Below are 21,397 nucleotides of genomic sequence, written 5' to 3' on the forward strand. Positions count from 1 at the left end.
GGAAACAAATTGCCCCCTTGAACTTCCAGAAGAAACACAATCCTGTCTATACTTTGTTTTTAGTGCAGTGAGATCTAATCCAGACTTCTGACTTGCAGAAGAGAATACATTTGTGTTGTTTTAAGCCACTGTGTGGTGATTTGTTATAAGGGCAAGTCTAGAAAACTCATACAGCAAGTCATTAAACCTCTCTGTGTATGAGTATAGGACCTGCCTCATAGGAGTAGTGTGAAAATCAAAATGGGTATACGGTAAAACCTTGGATTGCGAGTAACTTGTTCTGTGAGTGTTCTGCAAGACGAGCAAACATTTCTAATAAATTTTAACTTGATAAAGGAGCTAAGTCTTATAATACGAGTAGTACATGATGCTGAAAGTCACATGATCACAACTGAGCCAAAGATTCTTCTCTCTCTCTCTCTGGGATTGTGGGTGATGTCTCCCATGCTCCGATGCTGGGTCTCAGGCCATTGTGTTTGGCAGAAATCAGTGATTTTTCAGAATGTTGGAAGGTGCCCACAACTGGCACTGGTGTATTTTTTGTCACTTCAAAGCACCAATGGACAGTCCTTTGCTTTTCCATACAAGAGTAAGCTTAGGAACACTTTGCTTCATTCTAGGTCATTGGATGGGTTCCTTGTTAAAGGTGCACAAAAAGAAAAAGATTCCATTGAGCCAAGAGACAGCCGTGATTCTGTTAGTGATATTGAAAATCGTCCTACACAATAACCCTCCTCTCTTGTTGTCTCCCCACATCAGCCATGAAGGTTTTCAAAGGTAGGTGCAGTTAATTTTTCTTTATATTTTGTATTTTCTTTATTATTTTGTATTATATTACAATCTTGTTATCATTAAAATTTTTTTTTATTTTTTTATTTTTTTGAGAGAGAAACAGAGAGTGAGCGGGGGAGGAGCAGAGAGAAAGAGGATGACACAGACTCTGAATTAGGCTCCAGGCTCTGAGCTGTCAGCACAGAGCCCAAAGTGGGGCTTGAACTCATGAACGGCGAGATCATGACCTGAGCCAAAGTCAGATGGTTAACCAACTGAGCCACCCAGGTCCCCCAGTATTGTTATCATTTTTACATGAATATTTTTGGGTTGTGGAACGAACCATCTGAGTTTCCATGATTTCTTATGGGAAATTCATTTTGATATACAAGTGCTTTGGATTACAAGCATGTTTCTGGAACGAATTATGCTTGCAAACAAAGGTTTCACTGTATTAGAATATATACATATTAGAACAACTTCTGTCTACTTGTCTGTGCCGAACGTGTTCACCATAATATGGCAGCGTTAATATGCTATCATTCTATAATGTAGAGATAAGAGCAGGGTCTCTGGAGTATAATGTTCTTTCTGAATGGTCAACATTTGCAACATCTGCATTGGTTGGTTTCAATTAAAGAAACAAAAACAAAACTACTATACATGTCTATGCCCAGAATGCTACTAGTTTCCATGAACTAATTAATGCTCATGCTGTTCAAGCCGCAGGCACAGACCTCAACCACTTTATATTCCTGACAGCGCTGGGGCAAAAGTCATAAAACCGCCCAACTCTTTTCTTTCTTGCCCTGTGTCAATAGTCATGAAAGGGACTCTTTTATCTTGTTCCATGAATGTATTAGTTTTCTAGGGCTGCCCTAACAAAAACAAAGTGTCACAAACTGAGTGGCTTAAACCACAAAAGTGTATCCTGTTACAGTTCTGGAGCCTATGTGTCCAAAATAAAGGTGTCAGCAGGATTCTTGCTGAGGACTCAGAGAGGGACCTGTTCTGGGCCTCTCTGGCTTGTAAAATGCTGTCTCTTCCCTGTGTCTTCACATCACCTTCCCAGTCATATTAGACTAGGAGCCAACCCTAGTCCAGTCTTATCTCATATTAATTACATCTGCAATGACCCTATTTCCAAATAAGGTCACATTCTGAAGTCCTGGGGGCTAAAACTCCAACATAACTTTTTTGGTGTGATATAATTCAATCTGTAACAAGCAGCAAGCAGAGACTAGTGAGCATGGGGAAGAGGAAATAGAACAGATCTGACCCCTTTTCTCTATAGCTGTTGCCAAACTATGGCTCCCAGGCAGGGGAGCTTCTGAACTGGGTAGTGATTGGAAATAAAATGTTGCTATAGGTAACATATACAAGGTACTAGGCATTGTTTTAAGTGAATCAATACATGTAAAGTGTTTAGAATAGGACTAGATAACGCTAAGTGTCAGCTATCAACTCATTTTAATCTCCAAAACACCCCTAAAGTTACAATTATTATCTCTGGAGCACAGAGGTTTTTTGTCTCAGGTCCCATAGCTAGTAAGTGGTAAAACTGGAATTAGAACCCCAGCGGTATGGTATGACTCAAGTCTGACTCTTTTCTCTTTAAAGTTTATTTATTTGGAGAGAGAGCATACATACACACACGCAAGCAGGGAGGGACAGAGAGAGAGAGACAGTGAAAGAGAGAGAATTCCAAGCAGGCTCTGCACTGTCAGCACAGAGCCTGACGCGGGGCTCAAACTCACGAACTGTGAGATCATGACGGGAGCTGAAATCAAGAGTCAGACGTTTAATCAACTGAGCCACCCGGGTGCCCCTCAAGTCTGATTCTTAACCATGATCCTTTCAGTGTTAGATGTTGCTTGCAGCCGTAAACAGTGTCAAAAGCTGAGTTACAAAGTTCCCATGTAGTCTTAATGTTACATTGATCTAGGTCAATGAAAAATTCCTTATGACTTAGTAAATTAGAGAAAAAGCAAGTTGTAAAACCATATATGAAGTATGGTACCGTTTATGAACAAAGCAAAACAAAACCTACAAAATCCACACATACACGTGTCTATAGGTGTACAAGTCTGTGTATATGTTAAATACACAGAAAAAATTTGGAAGGTTACTAAAACTAGCAACATTTAAGAAGGGTGGTGTGGGGCACCTGGGTGGCTCAGTTGGTTAAGCGTCTGGCTTCCGCTCAGATCATGATCTCACGGTTCCTGGGTTCAGTTTGGGTCCCGCATCAGGCTCTTCACGGACATCTCAGAGCCTGGGGCCTGCTTCGGATTCTTTGTCTCCCTCTTTCTGCCCCTCCCCTGTGCGCACCCTGTCTCTCTCAAAATAAACAAATTAAAAAAAAAAAAAAAAAAGGAGTCTCTGTCTGCTTTGTAGTTACTTCAATCATTCTGTTTACTGGTGACCTTTGCTCCCCAAACTTCATTTGGTCACTCAGTGCCTCATATTTACATATTTCAGGTATAACTACATAGAAAAGACTGACTCTCAGTCCTGATTCCAAATACCTATGGAAAGGAACCTGACAGTCCAGATTGGGTCAGGTACCCATTCTGGTTAATCAACCAGGGGACAGCCAGATAATACATAGCACAAAAATGACAAAGGGAATGATCTCCACTTTACCCCTTAGAAAGATGAGATTCAACTAGGTAAACTTCTCCATGATCACATAACTTTTAGGGGAAGGTAGGAGCTGAGATTTTGAATGTAGATCCATTGGACTTTAAAGCTTATGCACCATATATCATATGCTTGGAGATATTTATCTTGGAACAAACTGAGATCAGCCATGATAACCGTCCTTGAGCACCTGAAAAGGAGCAATTACCTACGTCTGGAAAGGTTAGCACCAGGACTATTTAAAGAGACAGATTTTCCTGCAGTTAAGGGAGGAAAGGGAGGGAAAAAGCACTCTATGAAACTTGTCCAAACATAGAACAACTTATCTCAAGCTCCCTATCACTGAGGTATCTGAAGCTATGTTATATGGCTAAGTGAACCATATGGTATGCTTATTATAAAGCTAGGAGTACAGGCCAGCTTGAAGTTTATTTCAAAATGGCATATTTTGCACCATTCATACAAAGTATGAAAAAAAATATGGTAAAAATTAAGGTAAACCTTTAGATAGACTGATAATTTTTCAAAAAGAAATACACCATTAAACACATATTTAAGTATTAAAAACTCCAAGTCAGATCTCACTATAATGTGTTTCAAAAGCGAAATTTAAATTCATTGACTGTGGTTAAACTGCATTTCATATTTGTTGAAATAAATGTCACTGAAACATCGAAATACAGATATATTTATTTATAAATATTAGGTACACAGTTTATAAAAGACTAAAAATCCTCTCTAGGACACAAAACTATTATAGAACAAAGATAGGTGCTATTATACAAATGGAATGAGTGAACATAAGACTATGTGATTCTTAAGCACATTTATATTACACACAGTTTTAAAACTAACATATCTTTGAACCTGTAGAATTGGTAGGTGATGTATTAAAGAATTAGTTCAGAGACTTACAAAACAATTTTATTGGTGATATTTATGTGTGGGGAGAAGAAACTGTTTATCGCATATAACTATCACGTTTCAAGGGACATGACTTAACAAGAAAGTTTTTATAAGAAACTATTCGTTATTTTAGAAATTCTACCTACATTAGAATAACATTATATATTCCTGCTCTAATTCCAACTATATCAAGTGAAATGATAAAATTTAAAATTGTAGCATTTTAGATAGTCAAGTTACAAAAGGAACTAAAGAAACTCAGATTGAAAGTTTCAAATACCCACTGAGTTCGACACCTTTTCTTTCTTAGTACAAAGTATCTGCTCTTAGACATGGGGTATTCAGTTAATTACCCTTCCTGGTGACCTCAGCTACAATAAAAAAGAAAGAAGCCAACAGAGACCACAGACTCACTAGCACTGATGGAAAGCGATAGTGAAGAGCCAAAGCACAACAGACCACAGCAGTCTGGGTAACAACAACTGGGTGGAAAAGCAAGCTAAATCTTCCACGTCTTCACATTTGAATGGAGTCACTCTACACATTACAATTACCGACTTTTCGACTGATCTATAGAATCAAGGAAAGGCAATGAAAAGTCAGCATTCTGTTTAAAGGCTGTCATGTATATTACACATTTCAAGAACAAGCCTATGCAAATACATCAATTTTATCTAGAACACCTTTTCTGATGATGCAGCATTACTGTACTTATATTTAATGACTAAAAATTTATCTCTAACTTAAGACGATTAAAAGTGAACAAGTCAACATTATGATGAAACCTGTTTATAGCCAAGGAATATAGTAAACTACTTGACAAATTTACCATCTTAGAAACTCCCTCTGCTAAGATCGAAAAGGTAGGATTAGCTCTCTGCTGCCCAGAAGGCAATACCTGCTATAAGGTATTGAACATCAGTAAGAGAGCTTACTGCCATGAATACTTAGGTACTTGGCCCACTCCTAAGAGACACACAAAGCCACAACAAGCAAACAAAATACCCCAGGAACAATAAAAAAACCCATTTCTCATCATCACTTTATTTCTCTTCTGCCGTTCCAGGCTCTGAGAACATTGGGCATAGTGCTGAATTGGGACGGCATACGAAAGCATCGGTTTCACCTCCCAACTCTGTTAATTGTTCCAATGAAGACACACAAGGATAATGGTCTTTTAACATATCTGGCAATTTAGAAGTCTTCTCTTGAATACGTCGAGAACGTCTCACTGGTGTTAGAAACTTTAGCTCTTTAAATGTAGAATCTGTATTGTCAAACTGTATCTTCTTTTTTACACTAAAAAGACAAAAATTATTCCCAGAGTTAAAAAACATTAACATTTTTACTTGTTCTTTTATGCCATTTATCTTACTATAACTTGTATGTGACAACCGTGTGATTGGCTGTCTTACAGAAAAAAGTTACCAAAGCTCCTTGTAGTTAGGAACTTATTCTTTCTGTATTTGTTGTCACAGCACATATACAACAGATTCTTGAAAATCTGTACAATTGGCTATTTGCTCAATTCCAAAACCTACTATTATCAATAGCTTACAGACATTAAAGTAAAATATCAAAGTTTTCTTTCACAAAATGGCAATACTTAGGGAAAAGCAAAGCAAATCCAGTATTTAAAGGGTGAAATGTCCCAATGATATTGATTTGCTTGAAACCTTTACCTATTAATAAATGATAGTTCTAATCGAAAGTGAAATATTTTTAGATACCATATTTATTATTCCTAAACATAAAAACAAATCACAGCACAGTACATTTTGAAAGCTTACCTTTGTAGGTATGGTGTAGTAGACACATTATATTTAATTAAGCAACTCCCCCTGGTTTCTGTACTGGGGGTTTTAACATCATTGGTTGAATCTTTTGTTTTGTCATCTTGCTCTTTTTCATCATCTTGAAATACCACATTTCTAGTTTTCTTTTCCATTTCTGGTTTTCCTGACTCTAGATTAACCCCTCTATCTTCAGTGCTGACTTCATGGATGTATTCCTTGGTTGCACAAGCCTCCTCAATATTTTCTCCTATAGAAATACATTTCTAGATTAAGCTTTGGGCCAAATTGAAAGAGCAAAATCAGAAGGCATTAAAGTTATTCATAGTTGGTCAGATTTTCAAAATCAACGAAACAAACTGCCATCTCCTAACCATTTCGTTTCCTAAGCCAATACTGCTGACAACTATTGACAAATATTTACTGTCGCCTGTGGGTCAGGGGTTGTAGATACAAATATAAGAATGAAACCATTCCTGTCCTTTAAGAAGTTGAAAATAATTATAAAATGAGAAAAATGCCATATAACTGAGGTAAGAATAAGGGGTCATAGGAACCCATGAAATGGAATAACTACCTTTGTGTGAGAGACAGCGAGATGGCTATGGAAAGCTTTCAAGTGACGCTTAGGCTGGGGCTTGAGAAAAGAGTACTCGACAAGACCTAGGAAGACAATCTTGGTATGAAGCTTAAAAGAAAATGACCTATTAAGACAACATTAAAGGGCCAGAGTGCTTAGAATACACGGTAAGAAGCAAGGTGGGAATGTGGGGAAGAGGTGATGGGTTCAGATAGGTATGAAGGGCTGGACTGTAATGACCTCTACATGCTAGAAGTTTGGTAAAAAAATCTCTACTGGAGCGACAGAGATACAATAAGGTTTGATCACTACAACAGATGGTTTAGAATGGCAAGGAATGAAAAGGAATGATCTGTGATGATAAGAAGACAAAGCTATGGTTGTCTTAAGCAAGGTGGCAGAGAGGTAGGCAGTGAGGAGGAAGGGCTCGATTTAAGAGTTATTTCTAAGTTAGGACTTAACAAATGGATGCATGTGCGTGTCTGAATGAGTGTGCAGGTATAGTGGGGGCATCTCTTCCAAAATTTCTTGCGTAGGCCTCTTTAACCACAGAGGATTTTCTTTTTTGGGAGGAAGAGATGATGGTATGGGGAAGCAATGAGGGACAACAATGAGTCCAAAATAAAACATGCTAGATGTGAAACACTGGAGACGTCCTGGTAAATCCATCAAGCCGAGACGACCTCTAGATTTGACGAGTAGGAAATTATTAGAGATTTTTAGTAAGAGGTGTTTCAGTTATATGATACATCTGAATCTAGAAAATGTTTACATTTCATAAACCTGACAGCTAATGAATCTCTTACCTCTATCTCCTATCCCTAGCAAAGAGAATTCTTGAAGAGCTTCTCTAGAGCACAGAACAGATGACAGAATTTCACAGGTAAAATTTTAGAGATGATCTAATCAAATTGCCTCACTTTTAACACAGGAAACTGAGGCCTAGAGAGGTAAGGTAACTTTCACAGACACTCAATGACAAATTTGAGTTTTGAACCAGATCTCCTAATTAAAAATTCTTTACACTACATAAAGCCACTGAATCTTGGAGGGAGGTATGCCAATAGATGTAAGAGGAGAGAAACAACTGACAAATTTAACAAGTTTAAAAAGATAAAAGAAAAATAATTCAATGAATTTTAATAAAATCACAATTCACTTGAAGAAAATAAAAAACTTACCATATTTAACTTTTTCTTGACTCTTCATTGTCAGAATATCTGCAATGGTATGTCGCATCTCTTCAATAGGCTTAATTGTTTTAGTGAGGGAAATAAAAGTTTTATATTCTCAGACATTAACGAGATTGTCCAAGTCAAAAATATTTTAAACAGTGATTACATTTCATACTTCAATTAATAAAACAAAGCAGTGGTTCTTAGACCATGTCTCTTTTCTCAAAATACTTATTTTGGCCACTCAAATTTTTAAAAATGTCTTTGCCATTTAAAAAAAATTTTTTCGGGGTTGGGGAGGGCGCCTGGGTGGCTCAGTCGGTTAAGCGTCTCACTTCGGCCCAGATCATGGTCTCACAGTTTGTGGGTTCAGGCCTCATGTTGGGCTCTGTGCTGACAGCTCAGAGCCTGGAGCCTGCTTTGGATTCTGTGTCTCCCTGTCTCTCTCTCTGCCCCTCCTCAGCTCATACTCGCATTCTGTCTCTGTCAAAAATAAACTTTAAAAAATTAAAAAAAAAAAAATTAAAAAAAAAATTTTTTTAATGTTTATTTTTCAGACAGAGTGAGAGTGGGGGAGGTGCAGAAAGAGAGGGAGACACAGAATCTGAAACAGGCTCCAGGCTCTGAGCTGTCAGCACAGAGCGTGACACAGGGCTCCAACTTACGGACCGCGAGATCATAACCTGAGCTGAAGTCGGACCCTTAACTGACTGAGCCACTGAGGCGCCCCAGCTCTTTTCCAATTTAAAGGGTAGAATTATCAGATTAAAACTTTTCCCCACAATTTTTCTTAAGACTGCTTGTCTGGATATAAACAAAATTCATGGACAAGTAACAAGTAACACTAATCTCTATTAAAGAGCTAATAATATACAGTAAATTTAATATGAGATTTACACCTTTTCTCCTATGTCCATGGTTATATATTTTTTCCACAGGCTATTAAATGCATCTCTGAAGAGCTCAAGGTTGATCAGCCTAACATTTCACTCATTCAAATTCCACAGTTCACTAAGTGTCCATGATATTCTAGAACATAAAAGTACTTACTATGTTCCTTTGAACTGCCCTGACTGCTAATGCAACATATTCAAGACATTATACAAAAGGGAAGTTCTGGCTCATATTCTTAGTTCTAGCACATAGTCCTTACCTACTCACTCATCCTGCTTTCACTTTTCTTTTGCAAATTTTAATCCTTGTTTTTCCACTTTCTGCTCCAGTGTCACATCTTCCTCTTTACACACTGCTTTCTATGTGAACCTTTGGCCCCGGTTATGCATCCAGCTAATCTGCCTTAAGCCACTTTAAGTAACGCCCCTTCTGGTTCAGTGCAGTAGGAACCTAACACTCCCTTCCAGGTGGGATTCTGTCAAATACAATTTCCCGTCAGCAAAGCGCTTTATACGTAATAGCCATTGAGAGAATATCTGCTGAATATTTGATTTTTGATTCAGGTGAAAGGTCAAATAGTATCCGCTGGCTTTGCTGAGAATAAAGTGAGTAGACCTTTCTTAAAGAAAGACTGAAGAAAAACATTTTTTTTAAAAACCCTCTTTATAAATAATCTCTAAAAATGCATGTTGAGAAACTTGGTCAAAGGGAAATGCATTTTAGAAATATTTGCCCATAAAAACAAAAACCCAGTCAAATAAAAAAACTGGAGATACAACTTATTCTAGAGCCAGGGCCTTTGTAGCAATAGACCAGGAAGAGGCAAGAGGTATGGTATCAAATCACTATGGTGGTTATGTGTCAGAGAAACTAGGTGACTGCCATTTTCTATGTGTGGGCAGGACCAAACACGGGGCATAAAAATATAAGTACATTAAGAAACGCTCTTAAAGCAATCGGGTTCTCTCACAAAGCCACAGAACCCGCTAACATTTAGATGTTAATTCTACTTACTTTATATTCGTTAAATACATTTTAATATTAAAAATTCAATATCCCAGATGTCTTAACTAGGAAATGTGTAAAATGACATGTTGTACTAAAATATTTCTCACAGCATTTTTCACGAAATTTACATTTCAGCTTATATTCATCTTCTAAGTCCAATTATCCCTAGTTCACAAGCAAGTTTTAGAAGGTTAAGAAACAGCTTTTATAATATGCAATCATTGTGGCCTTTAAACATTCATTACTACTACATATATAACCACACTTTTATCAAGTTATTTTGTAATGTGCTCCAAAATAAATCTGAATCTTTTACACTGTAATAATAAAGATTATTAAGTTTTAATCTTACCTGAGCGCCTGCCAGAATGGCTTTCTCATAGATTGTGATAATGTTTTCAATAGGACTTGTGAGTGGTTCAATACGTGCAAGGCATATCCAATATTTAACAAGCTTTTTGGCATCTGGAATATTTTTAATCAGGTCATTAAGTATGACCAATATTTCTTCTTTTGGGCATCCCTAAAATAGCAAGAAGTGAAATGAGTGATCTCATTTAGCCTCCAAACTATGAACAATTAAGTAAGCTTGATCTATAATCAAGATCAATGATAATGAGAGAAAAAACTGATAGAATATTATTCATAAGAATATTCACTGTTCTCTTCCTTACTCCAAACTTATTCTGAATGGCTAACAAGAAGCATATTAGTCATGAATACAAAGCAGGGAAAAAATGAAATTAAGTTGAGAAAAACATTAAGTCAAAAATGACCAACACTCTACATGGTCTTGATCCTTTTCCTTATCCTTATCCTTTTACATATTGTGGGATTCCATTCAATATTTGAGTGGGAATTTTTGCATCTACGAAATGTTTATGGGGGAGAACAGCTTCTGGTTTTAAAAATTGTCTTTATCAGGTCTTGATATTAAGGCTAAAATGAATCTGTTACGATGTATGTACTTAAGGGCTAGACACAGATAGTAGGGCAGAAAAACTCCACAGTTTCAATGACAAACCCTAGCTAAGCAGAATTAAGAATATAACCAGAGAAACTCCGAGTCTAATTTTTACTGGTCCTCAGAATCACAAAAAGTCTAAAGATGCTCCTGAAGACCAGAGTAAGGTTTGAAATCATACTCATAGATTCAGTCTTGCTGTGGATCTTGGACACCGTGGGTAACCAAAGCAAGATTAAAAAGTATTCAGGAAATAAAGGAAACATTCTAGAGTTATTATACTCTGTAGGATTTTGGTCCAAATAGTGAAACTCTACAATAAGTTCAAGACCATGATGATGTTGGTTTAGATTAATGGAATTTTGTTTGAAATATTTTAGCTAACTTGAATTTCATGTGAGATAATGACTAATTTATGTAGCTAGTCTTTGGTAAAATATGTAATGAGTGGAAAAAATAATATGAAAACATGCTGAAGGAATGGAAAAAACAGAAGTATCAGAGTGAATATCCACCCTCAGCCCATTTTATATTAACATCTTACAGAAACATAATATTTATAAGTAAAAAAAAAAATCCAGTAAAAACCTAATTATCCCTTTGATCTATTTATATGAACTCAATGAAAATGCAGTCCATTAAAGGCTAAAGATAAACAATCTCATAATTAACATTAAATCTACATAACACCACTAACACATTACATGGTCAAAGAGTGACAAGGTAATTTGGTGAGATAACATTTATAAGATAATTTACAAACTATAAACTACTATACGAATATAAGGACTGTACCTCACTAATCAGGTTTAGGCATTCAGAAAATGTCTTGTTCACTTTTTCGGTAAATAATCTCTGTTCGTCTTCTTCTACCATGGTGGTCCAAAAGGACCCAACTGGGTTTTCGTGTTGCCCTTCAGGCTCAGGCTGGGTAACTCCTGAGCTAGGAGGCCTTTTCAGGACTTTCCTTTTGCCAGCTTTCCACTCACTCAGACGAGCTCTACAGTTAGAAGCAGGATACAAGCATTACTGTGATATTGATGATAGAATTCTCTCAGAGGAGAAGTTAAAAAATAGCTCAGGTCTTGAAGTAGCTCCATGCTAGTGGCACATACATAAGTTCACAAGTTCAAAGAAAGAGGAATATGGAACATATCAATGTTAATTATATGCTCAAAGACCCTGAGAATGCATTTTTAAATGGAGAGGTTATAAAATATTTCCCAATTGTATTAAGCATTATAACTTAGATTACATCAGACCTAATGAAAGACACTCAAGCACAAGAACTTAGGTCATGCTGTGCCACAACATAAATTTGCTTAAATTTGCACACGACAGAAGAGAATCTACACTTGCACACAAATTCTAATACATTCAAGGAGATGATAAGCCAAACCACAAGAGCTACTCTGCTGAAAATTAAGCTAATAAAATTACATTTACTTACTTTCTCTCTTCTGCTGTTTCTTTGGGCTGAGCTGATCTATCAATAGTTGCTTTTGCTATTGTATGCCTGCGAGGGTCAACGTTTTTCGACTTTTCTATCAGTTTGGTGTTAGAAGACGAAACAGGCCTGGCTACGATTTCAGACTTCACACTTCTTGTTAGTGTCTTCTTTCTTTCTATATCCTGAGAACCGGTTTTGGCACTAGATGAAACTGTGTTTAATTGCACTAACTCTTTCTCGAGAGGCCCTTTCCGAATCGTAACATTGGCCGAGCTTCTACCGATGCCTGGTCTCATAGCGTCCTGAGCATTGTCGCGGTGACTTCTAATAGGAGGTCGCAGAAGCTGTCTGTTCTGAATTGTAGTGCTCACAAGTTTAGTGGCAGTCGTCACGTTAGAGGCTCTATCGCTTTTCGCTGTCACACTGCTGCTGTTTGTGCGCAGAGGCTCTGTAGCTTTAGGGACTGTAGTCGAAAGTTTCTTTATTGCCGCAGAACTCTCATCTCTGATTTGTAGAGGCTTTCTAAATGAATTAATCTTAGACTGAACAATTTGGCCACGGTAAGATCCAAGCACAAGCTTCTTGGACATGTTAGCATCTTGCTTTGGTTTTTCTGTCATTACTTGTTTCTTTTTATTGTTGTTTTTAAGATGAAACACTTGGCTTAATGTCATGTGTTGACCTGGAGGGTCACCTTTAATTGGTTCCAACTGCCCAGTTTGATTATTATCCTCAGAATTAGGTGTATCAATTGCTGTAGTTGAATTGGTTAGTTCATTAGAAGGCCTTAAAGGAATACAATTTTTTTCCATTGTTATATTATTTTTGCTCCCGGGAGGTCTACTGACATTTTCTTTACCAGCCTAGAAGAGTGATTTATGACAAATTGGTATTTCAGAATTCATCTCTTTAAGAGTTTAGGAAAGGGAAGGGGGAAAAGGGACAGTTTATGAGGGCTATGTCCATATCTTACCATTTTTGTTTTAAATTTCAGAACTTTTGTCTCTTCATGGACCTGGCCCTCAGAGGTCATCACTTTCTGGTCTCTACTACTTTAAAAAAAAAAAAAAAGGGAGAAAAGTTTAACCACAGACCAAGTGAGTTTTGTCTTTGGCAGGAGTAATGGGAGGATATTAACAATCATCTGACTTTGTAATTTTAAATTAACGCAAGAACTGAGCTGAGATTTATTTATGAAGCAAAACTCTTCTTTCTTTATTATAGGGTGACTTAATAGTGTAAACAAGATGGCTGGAGAATTTAGATATTTTCTTAAAAGTCTTAACACCCTCTGCATACAGAATAGGTAAACACATTTGATAACCTCATTCCAAACCATTCTTCTTAGTCACTCAAACAAATCCTCAAAACCTTTATCAAGCAACACTTCCTTTGGTTAGTTTTTAGTACTTAGTAACAGATTTACTTTGAAAAAAAAAATTAAAAATAGCCCCTCTTCAAATAAATGGTGCTGGGAAAACTGGACAGCCACATGCAAAAGAATGAAACTAGACCACTTTCTTACACCATACATAAAGATGAACTCAAAATGCATTAAAGACCTAAACGTGAGACCTGAAACCATAAAGCTCCTAAAAGGAAACAGAGGTAGGAAAGTCCTGGACACCGGCCTTAGCCATAGTTTGTGGGATGTATTGTGTCCCCTCAGGCAAGGGAAACAAAAGTAAAAATAATGGAAAGTTCATCAAACTAAAAGCCTCTGCACAGTATCAAACCATCAACAAAACAAAAAGGCAATCTACTAAGTGAGAGAAGTTATTTACATGGGATATATCTGATAAATCAGGGGTTAATTTCCAAAATTTATAAAGAACTCCTACAGCTCAACATGAAGAAAACTCAATTAAAAAATGCACAGAGGACCCGAGCAGACATTTTTCCAAAAACATACAGATGGTCAACAAACCCGTGAAAAGGTGCTCAACATCACTCGTCATCAGGGAAATGCAAATCAAAACCACAACGAGATATTACTTCACACCTGTCAGAATGGCTACTGACAAAAAGACAAAAGATAACAAGTGTTGGAAAGGATGTGGAAAAAAGGGAGACCTTGTGCAATGAAAATATAAATTGGTGCAGCCAATGGAAAACAGCATGAAGTTTCCTCAAAAAATTCATAAATAGAAATACCAGATGATCCAGTAATTCTACTTCTGGGTATTTACCTGAAGAGTATATGAAAACACTAGTTCAAAAAGATACATGCACCCCCGGGGTTTACTGCAGCATTATTCACAATATCCCTGATAGAAGCAACCTAAGTGTCCATCAATAAATGAATGGACAAGGAAGATGTGGCATATATATACACTGGAATATTACTCAGCCATAAAAGAGAAAATCTTGGGGTACCTGGGTGGCTCAGTCAGTTAAGCATCCAAGTTCGGCTCAGGTCATAATCTCGCAGTTTGTGAGTTTGAGCCCCACGTTGGGCTCTGTGCTGACAGTTCAGGGCCTGGAGCGTGCTTCAGATTCTGTGTCTCCCTCTCTTTCTCTCTCTCTCTGCCCCCCCCCCCCCCACACTCTCTGTCTCTCTCTCTCAAAAATAAATAAATATTTAAAAAGAAAAGAAAAGAAAATCTTGCCATTTGTGACAAAATGGATAGACCTTGAGGGTATTCCGCCAAGTGAAATAAGGCAGTTGGAGAAAGACAAATACCATACAATTTCACTTATATGTGGAATCTACAAATACAAAACAAAAACAAGCAACAAACAAAAAATAGAAACAGACTCAAATACAGACTGCCTAAGAGGAGGGTGGTGGGAGATGGATGAAAATAGGTAAAGGGTAAATAAGTATATATATATGGGAAAATAGGTATAAAGTAAATAAGTCACTGGAATGAAAAGTATAGTATAGGAAATATAGTCAATAATATTATAGTAACTTTTTATGGTGACAGAAAGCAACTACACTTTCCATGGTAAGCATTTAATGTATTCAACTGCCAAATCACTATGATGTATACCTAAAACTAATATGTCAATTATACTTTGATTAAAAAGAAGAAAAGAAAAAGGGAAAGAAAAAAAATAGCCCTCCCAAAAGAAATCCAAAATTTTCCATACACACACAGCCCAATTCATTATAAATATGGACTTCAGTTTCTAGATGGCAATGCATTTAGAATATGTTATCTAAAACAAATGCTTCCTCAAGAATTTAACCTACACTCCTTTTAACAGATACAGACTGGTTAGTACAGGCCATGAGATTCTCTTAGCAAGTCATTATAACAATTTGCATTCCGTAAAGAAAAGAAAAAAGAGGATCAATTAGACATCCCATTGATTCTAAGACAGTTCCCAAGTTCAGAGATGCTAAAATGTAAAAAAAGGGTACATTTTAGAATCAACAAAACTTGTTACCCCTATAGTTGATAATTTGGGTTACGTTGCCTCTCGCATCTTTTTGCTTAGTCTGCTCGGACAAGGGGCAGATCTTTGACATAGCTTGTACTACACATTTTTAAAAATTTTATGATTTAATTTACATCCAAGTTAGTTCGCATAAGGTACAACAATGATTTCAGGAGTAGATTCCTTAATGCCCCTTACCCATTTAGACCATCCCCCCCTCCCACATCCCCTCCAGCAACCCTCTGTTTGTTCTCTATATTTAAGTCTTTTATGTTTTGTCCCCCTCCCTGTTTTTATATTATTTTTACTTCCCTTCCCTTATGCTCATCTGTTTTGTATCTTAAAATTCCTCATATGAGTGAAGTCATGTATTTGTCTTTCTCTGACTAATTTCACTTAGCATAACACCCTCCAGTTCCATCCATCCCTCCAGTAGTTGCAAATGGCAAGATTTCATTCTTTTTGATTGCCAAGTAATACTCCATTTGTACTACACATTTTGAATGATGGCAAAGAGTCAAGATGCATCAGTGAACACAGCAATGTCTCCCCAGTTTAAACCCCTGCATTCACTGCCTGATGGTAAATACTCCTCTTGTTATTCACTGGCCTGTAGTCCGGTGCGGGGTGGGAGACGATGCTCACGGTCAGTCTGTCAGGTGCTCCCAATGTGGTACCTTAACTAATCAGACCCTCAATTACTTCTGGGCTTACAGTATACTGTGATGTTATCTCATGGAGAACATCGGAAGCAATCTTAACAAGAAATAGCCCTTCCTTCCTCCACCAAAGACTGCCAGCCTATGTGCCTCTGTACCCATACATTCCGCCTTCCTTGGCAGATAAACTGACACCATGCTGACCTATGGGCAAACTCTCCATTTGTGCTGTCTCGCTTGAGCACTGAGGATCTTTGTTCTTGTTTTTATTCATTCTTCTGCATCATTAATTACCCCTCTGCTACATCATTCCCATCCGCATATAAACACTATATATTATATCTCATCTTAAAAGCCTTAAACCCCACATTCCCTTTCAGCTTTATAGCAAAACTCCTCAAAAGTATGTATCTAAACACACTGTCCCCATGTTGTCGTATTACATTCTCTCTCCAGCCCATATCCATTGGGAATGTGTCCTCACCACTCTACTGGAGGCTCCTAGTGTCATCTCCTTCTGTCTTTCTACAACTCAGGGATCAATTCTGTTTTCACCTTACTGCACCTTTCAACAGCACCTGACAGGTAGTCATTCTTTCTTTCAACACTCTCTTCACTCTGCTGCCGGATCACCAACTCCTCCCTTCCTCCTACCTCGGTGGTCCGTCCGCTTCTTTCAAGTCTGTCTCCCTTCTTCCTGACCTCGCTGGGGCTCAAAGCTGCATTCAAATTTTAAACTTTTCTTTTGCCTTTTTATTTTAGTTTTATACTTCTCAGGGACTCCTCTATTTCTGTCTGTGCTAACAGAATCCTAGCGCTTGGTCTTGAAATTGCTGGCCTTTTTAACTGCTAGCTAAAAAAAAAAAAACAACACATCAGGATAAGGAGAATCCACCTTATTCACCCGTCCAGTATGGAGTTATATGAAAATACATCTGAATATATATATATAATGCTATTCTACCTTGTGATGATAAAACTGTCCTCACAAGCCTTATCTACACATAGGAATCTTAAAGTACCCATGCTAGAGATTGTAAAATAGAATGATTTAATTTTGAAAAGCTGCGACTCTGATTGGCTGTCTATTTAACAATTTGTTGCTCAAGTAATATTTTAATTGACATCTGTTTTCTGAAAGGAATATAGTACTTGTGAGATTTCTTGTAAAGCCAGAAGAATTTCAGAATTTTCTTTTCTTCCCATTGTGTATAAGAGTATTATAAACCCCATGACCCAGTTAGATTCCTTATTTAAGTTAGTAGTTGAGAGTCATGCTCTGTCTTACTTGAGTTAATATTCTCTTTGCTTACTCTCTAGTAATCTTATTCCCCCTCAAGGTTTTAAAAATATATCACCTACCAACTGGCAATTCCCATGTTTATATCTCTGATCCCAATCTCAAGCCAGCCCTTCAGATGTGTAACTCTTTGGCCTTTCCACTTGGATGTCTTGTTGGTGCCTCAGATTTAGCATGGCCAAAACAGAGCTCCTGATTACCCCATCCCTCCCTTAGTCTTCCCCATCTCGATATATGGTATCACTAGCCACTCAGTTATTCAAATAAAAAATCTAGGATCATCTTTTTGTCTTAAATGAAGAAACGAGGAATTTGTGAAAGAAAATGTATAACCATTTACATGTAAATGTAAAACATTTCAAGTAAAGTAACACTAATGTAAAATTAAAAAGATTATTAAAAGTTTGGAATTAATGCCAAACTTACATCAACTTGCAAAATTATAAATAGTTCAAAGAATATCCGTATACTGTTTTCCCAGATTTGTTTAGTGACAGCCTTTTATTCCATATGTATTATAATTTGCACTGTTTCTGAACATGTGTATGTGTGGAGTATATACAATGTTTTCTAACTGAACCTTTCAAGTTAAGATATATACACAATTGCTCTTTACCCCTAAATGCTTCAATGTTCATTTCCTACAAGTGGTGATTTTTCTCTTACATAACTGTAACACGGTTATCAAGTTAATAAATTCAACTTGATATACCCCTTAATCTACTATTTATATTCTAGCTGAAAACTGACATAATAATGTCCTTTATAACATTTCCCCTTTCACAATCGGGTACAAGGGTCAGGTATTGGATTGAATGGTATCTCTTAATCTGGAACATTCAGAGTCATCTTAAACTCCTTGCTTTCTTTCACATCTCATACCCTTCCATCACCAAGTCCTGTCATCTCTACCTCCCAAATATAAACACAACCGGACCACTCAACCATGAGGAAGGGTATGAAGCATTCACAGAGACAAAATATATCAATAACTGTTGGAAGAAACTAGAGAAATCAGGAGAATAGAATAACTCATGAACCAATCGTCTGTGTGGAAAGCCACTGAGAGATCATGAAATAATAGCCATCACTTATTGCACTCTCGCTATATACCAGGCATAGTACAATGCATTTACTAGCTCAATTAATCCCCAAGAAACACATATTACTATCCCATTTTAATAAAGTAAACAGACTCAAAGAGGCCAGGTAACTCTCCAGAGGTTATGTAGTTGTAATGGCAGACTTACAGATTCCAGTCCTAATCACTCTAAAGCCAATGCTCTTCGATTGCACAGAAAGAGCCTAAAGGATGTTACTAGCAGTTCTCTCTGGAGGGGACCTTTTGATTTTCCGCCTTATATACTTTCACGGGTTTTTGTTTTAGCCACAACCATGTACTATTTTTAAAATTTTAACAAAATAACACCAAGATATTTCTATGGAGAACTGAGAATATAATGAATGTGCTTCAAATATTTGGGGGGAATGCTCTCTCTCTGACACATACACAGTAAAAACTTTGCTAAATTAAGAAAGACCGACCTTTGTAGCACTGTATAGACCACAGTCAGTATTTTGATATATACAAACACTTTGCTTTAAAATTGTTTCATCATAGAGTGTGAATTAATTTACACAGGAAGCGATGACCTAATGCTGTGCTATCCAAGAAGGTATGGCTACTGAGCACTTGAAAAGTGGCTAGTCCAAACTGACTTGTGAAAGTGTAAAATACACACCAGACTTTGAAAACTCACTACCAAAAAGGAATGCAAATTATCTTAATAACTTTTAAGAATTACATGTTGAAATGATAACACGGGATATATTGGATTAAATGTTATTAGAATTCACCTTTAAAAAATGTGGCTACTAAAAAATTTTAAATTACAGTACAATTGAGGCTCCCATTACATTTTTATTAGACAGCTCTAATTTTACAGACCTGAAATCAGAAAATTTGACCTCACCTGGATATGTGATTTTCCTCCTTGTATGCAAAAAACGTTTTTCTTTTTAACATATGTTCCTTGAGTTTCTGTCTTCTTTGTTCTAAATAACAAAAAGGCGACAAGTCAACATTGGTTACAACGATAACATCAAATATTCACTAAATGCAGATCTTCAAAAAATGTTCTACTAGAGATCACATCTTGTATACAACAGAAAATTTCTCAATTCAGAAATAATCCCATTTCTAAGAAATTGTTACCGTAAATGGTGCCCACAACTACTGCACAAGAATCACCTTTTCCTCTGTCTTTAAGTGAAAAATCTGGAGAAAATTATTTTCAATACACGGTTACTGAAAGCCAAGCTTTAGGAAACTAAATAGCAGATAAGAGACACCAGACTCTAAGCTCTAATTTACCAGTACTGGGTTGGGTGAGAGTTTCTTTCCTCTACTTTCCCATGTGGAGGACAAAGAATTAACATTATTTCTGAAGACCCAGCCAACCCTGGATTTACACAAAGTTGATTGATTGTCTTTAATTTGAAGCATCAGATGAGGCAGCCCACCTCTCCAAATACTCGCGCTCAGGAAGAGGGAGAGGCCTGCGCAAGCGCAGTGGGCTCTCGGTCCGGGCGCGGCCCCGCCCCCGCGGGTCCCGCGTCCCGAACGCAGGGGCCGGCTGGAGTGTCACGCACGCTCCCTCGCTAAACGGACGTCTTCACTGCAGGCCCATCCTCGCCGCCAGTGGGTCACGCCCGGCCAGTAACGACCGCACGGGAGGCGCTTAGCCCGCACAGTGACACCACGGACCGGGAACCGCTCTGGTTTGTCCATTTCGAAAATGCCGAGGATGCGGCTGCGAGAGGCCGAGCGATCTGTCCAGGCTTCTCACACAACTGGTCAGGACTGAAGCCGGGGGACCCGAGGCCTCGGCCGCTGAGTCCGAGCCACCCCCTCCCCCACGGTCGTCCGCGTCCCCACCCTCTCGGACAAACCCGGGCTCCTGCAGGTCGCGCCGCTCCCGCCACCGCGGCCCTCACCTCTGAACTCGGGCTGGGCCCTCTGGCTCGGGGGCAGTTGTAGCTCCCGGGGCACTGCTGGGGTGCTCATGGCTACTGCGGGCGGAGGACGCGTCTCGGCCCTGACAGTCCCGCACTGCTCAAGCCAAGGCAGCGGCAAACTGAACACGCCGCCTGCCCCGCTGCAGGAGGCGCGGCGTGAATTGAATGAACCAATGGGCGCAGGGGGCGGAGCCTGGGCCGCGGTTGCTGGGGCGGGTCTTGCCTCCCCTGGGTTCAGTTAGAGCTGCTCAGCTGAGTCCCCGGGCTGGCAAACCTGATCAGCTGTTTCCGTGTTTGACTTGCGACCTGGGGGGGTGGGCCTGCAAAGTCCTTGCTGTGTGGCAGATGGGACTTGTCTTTGGACGCCCATAGTGCGTGGAGGAAGGCAGACTAGAAAATTGTCTATAGGTTGCACTTATTAAACAGGGCGTGTTTGCTGAGGAGGCTGTAAGCATCTACTGCTGTACAAAAGCATGTGTATTTCCCTTTCACAAACATTACTTCGTTGCCATAGGACGACTGGGAGTGGGATTGTAGGACCCCTGACAACATGGACTCCTCTGGCAGTCCATCCTGTTTATGCTCCTGCAATGACTTCCCTCCGGATCCGTGTTCCAGGACCCCTGAAGGTTCATGTATGCCCTGACCACAATGCAGGATGGCTTGTTCTGATCGTCACGAAAGTGGCGCACAGAAGGAGACACTTTAGCTAAGCAGTAGAGCTGACAGGCCCACAGAAGGTGCCACTCTACGTAACTGTTCCAGCCGGGTTTTAAGCATGGAGACAGAGACTGGAGGATACAATTTTTGTATCCCTGGCGCGGGTCTGAGAGGCTCCCGAGCTGGCTC

General features: G+C 38.5%; 1 protein-coding gene across 3 annotated transcripts; it reads right to left on the bottom strand.

Moving 5' to 3' along the window:
- Nucleotides 1–5,344: 5,344 nt before the first annotated feature.
- On the bottom strand, nucleotides 5,345–20,692 carry CKAP2 (cytoskeleton associated protein 2). Of its 3 annotated transcripts, none has more exons than XM_019447663.2 (9): nucleotides 20,528–20,692; nucleotides 19,504–19,585; nucleotides 13,158–13,233; nucleotides 12,185–13,047; nucleotides 11,530–11,734; nucleotides 10,123–10,293; nucleotides 7,875–7,944; nucleotides 6,111–6,363; nucleotides 5,345–5,619 (listed from the first exon to the last, which is right to left on the bottom strand). In XM_019447663.2, the coding sequence occupies exons 1-9, from the start codon at nucleotides 20,595–20,597 to the stop codon at nucleotides 5,364–5,366; spliced, it is 2,046 nt and encodes a 681-aa protein (XP_019303208.2). In that variant the 5' UTR covers nucleotides 20,598–20,692; the 3' UTR covers nucleotides 5,345–5,363. The 3 variants fall into 3 exon arrangements, with proteins under 3 accessions (XP_019303208.2, XP_053755947.1, XP_053755955.1); XM_053899972.1 differs by having other exon boundaries at nucleotides 13,158–13,236; XM_053899980.1 differs by lacking the exon at nucleotides 20,528–20,692 and adding an exon at nucleotides 19,905–20,010 and having other exon boundaries at nucleotides 13,158–13,236.
- Between the last annotated feature and the right edge of the window lie 705 nt (nucleotides 20,693–21,397).

Source organism: Panthera pardus, unplaced genomic scaffold, assembly GCF_024362965.1.
Source record: "Panthera pardus isolate Hobbes unplaced genomic scaffold, ASM2436296v1 HiC_scaffold_1, whole genome shotgun sequence".
NCBI classification, from domain to species: Eukaryota; Metazoa; Chordata; class Mammalia; order Carnivora; family Felidae; genus Panthera; species Panthera pardus.

Excerpts from the sequence above, each read along its gene's own strand:
- CKAP2 (XM_053899972.1), bottom strand. The coding sequence starts at position 20,597 with ATGAGCACCCCAGCAGTGCCCCGGGAGCTACAACTGCCCCCGAGCCAG. Across the intron at positions 13,048-13,157 it reads TGAAATTTAAAACAAAAATG|GCTGGTAAAGAAAATGTCAG; the intron begins GTAAGATATGGA and ends TCACTCTTCTAG. Across the intron at positions 11,735-12,184 it reads GAAACAGCAGAAGAGAGAAA|AGCTCGTCTGAGTGAGTGGA; the intron begins GTAAGTAAATGT and ends TTCTAACTGTAG.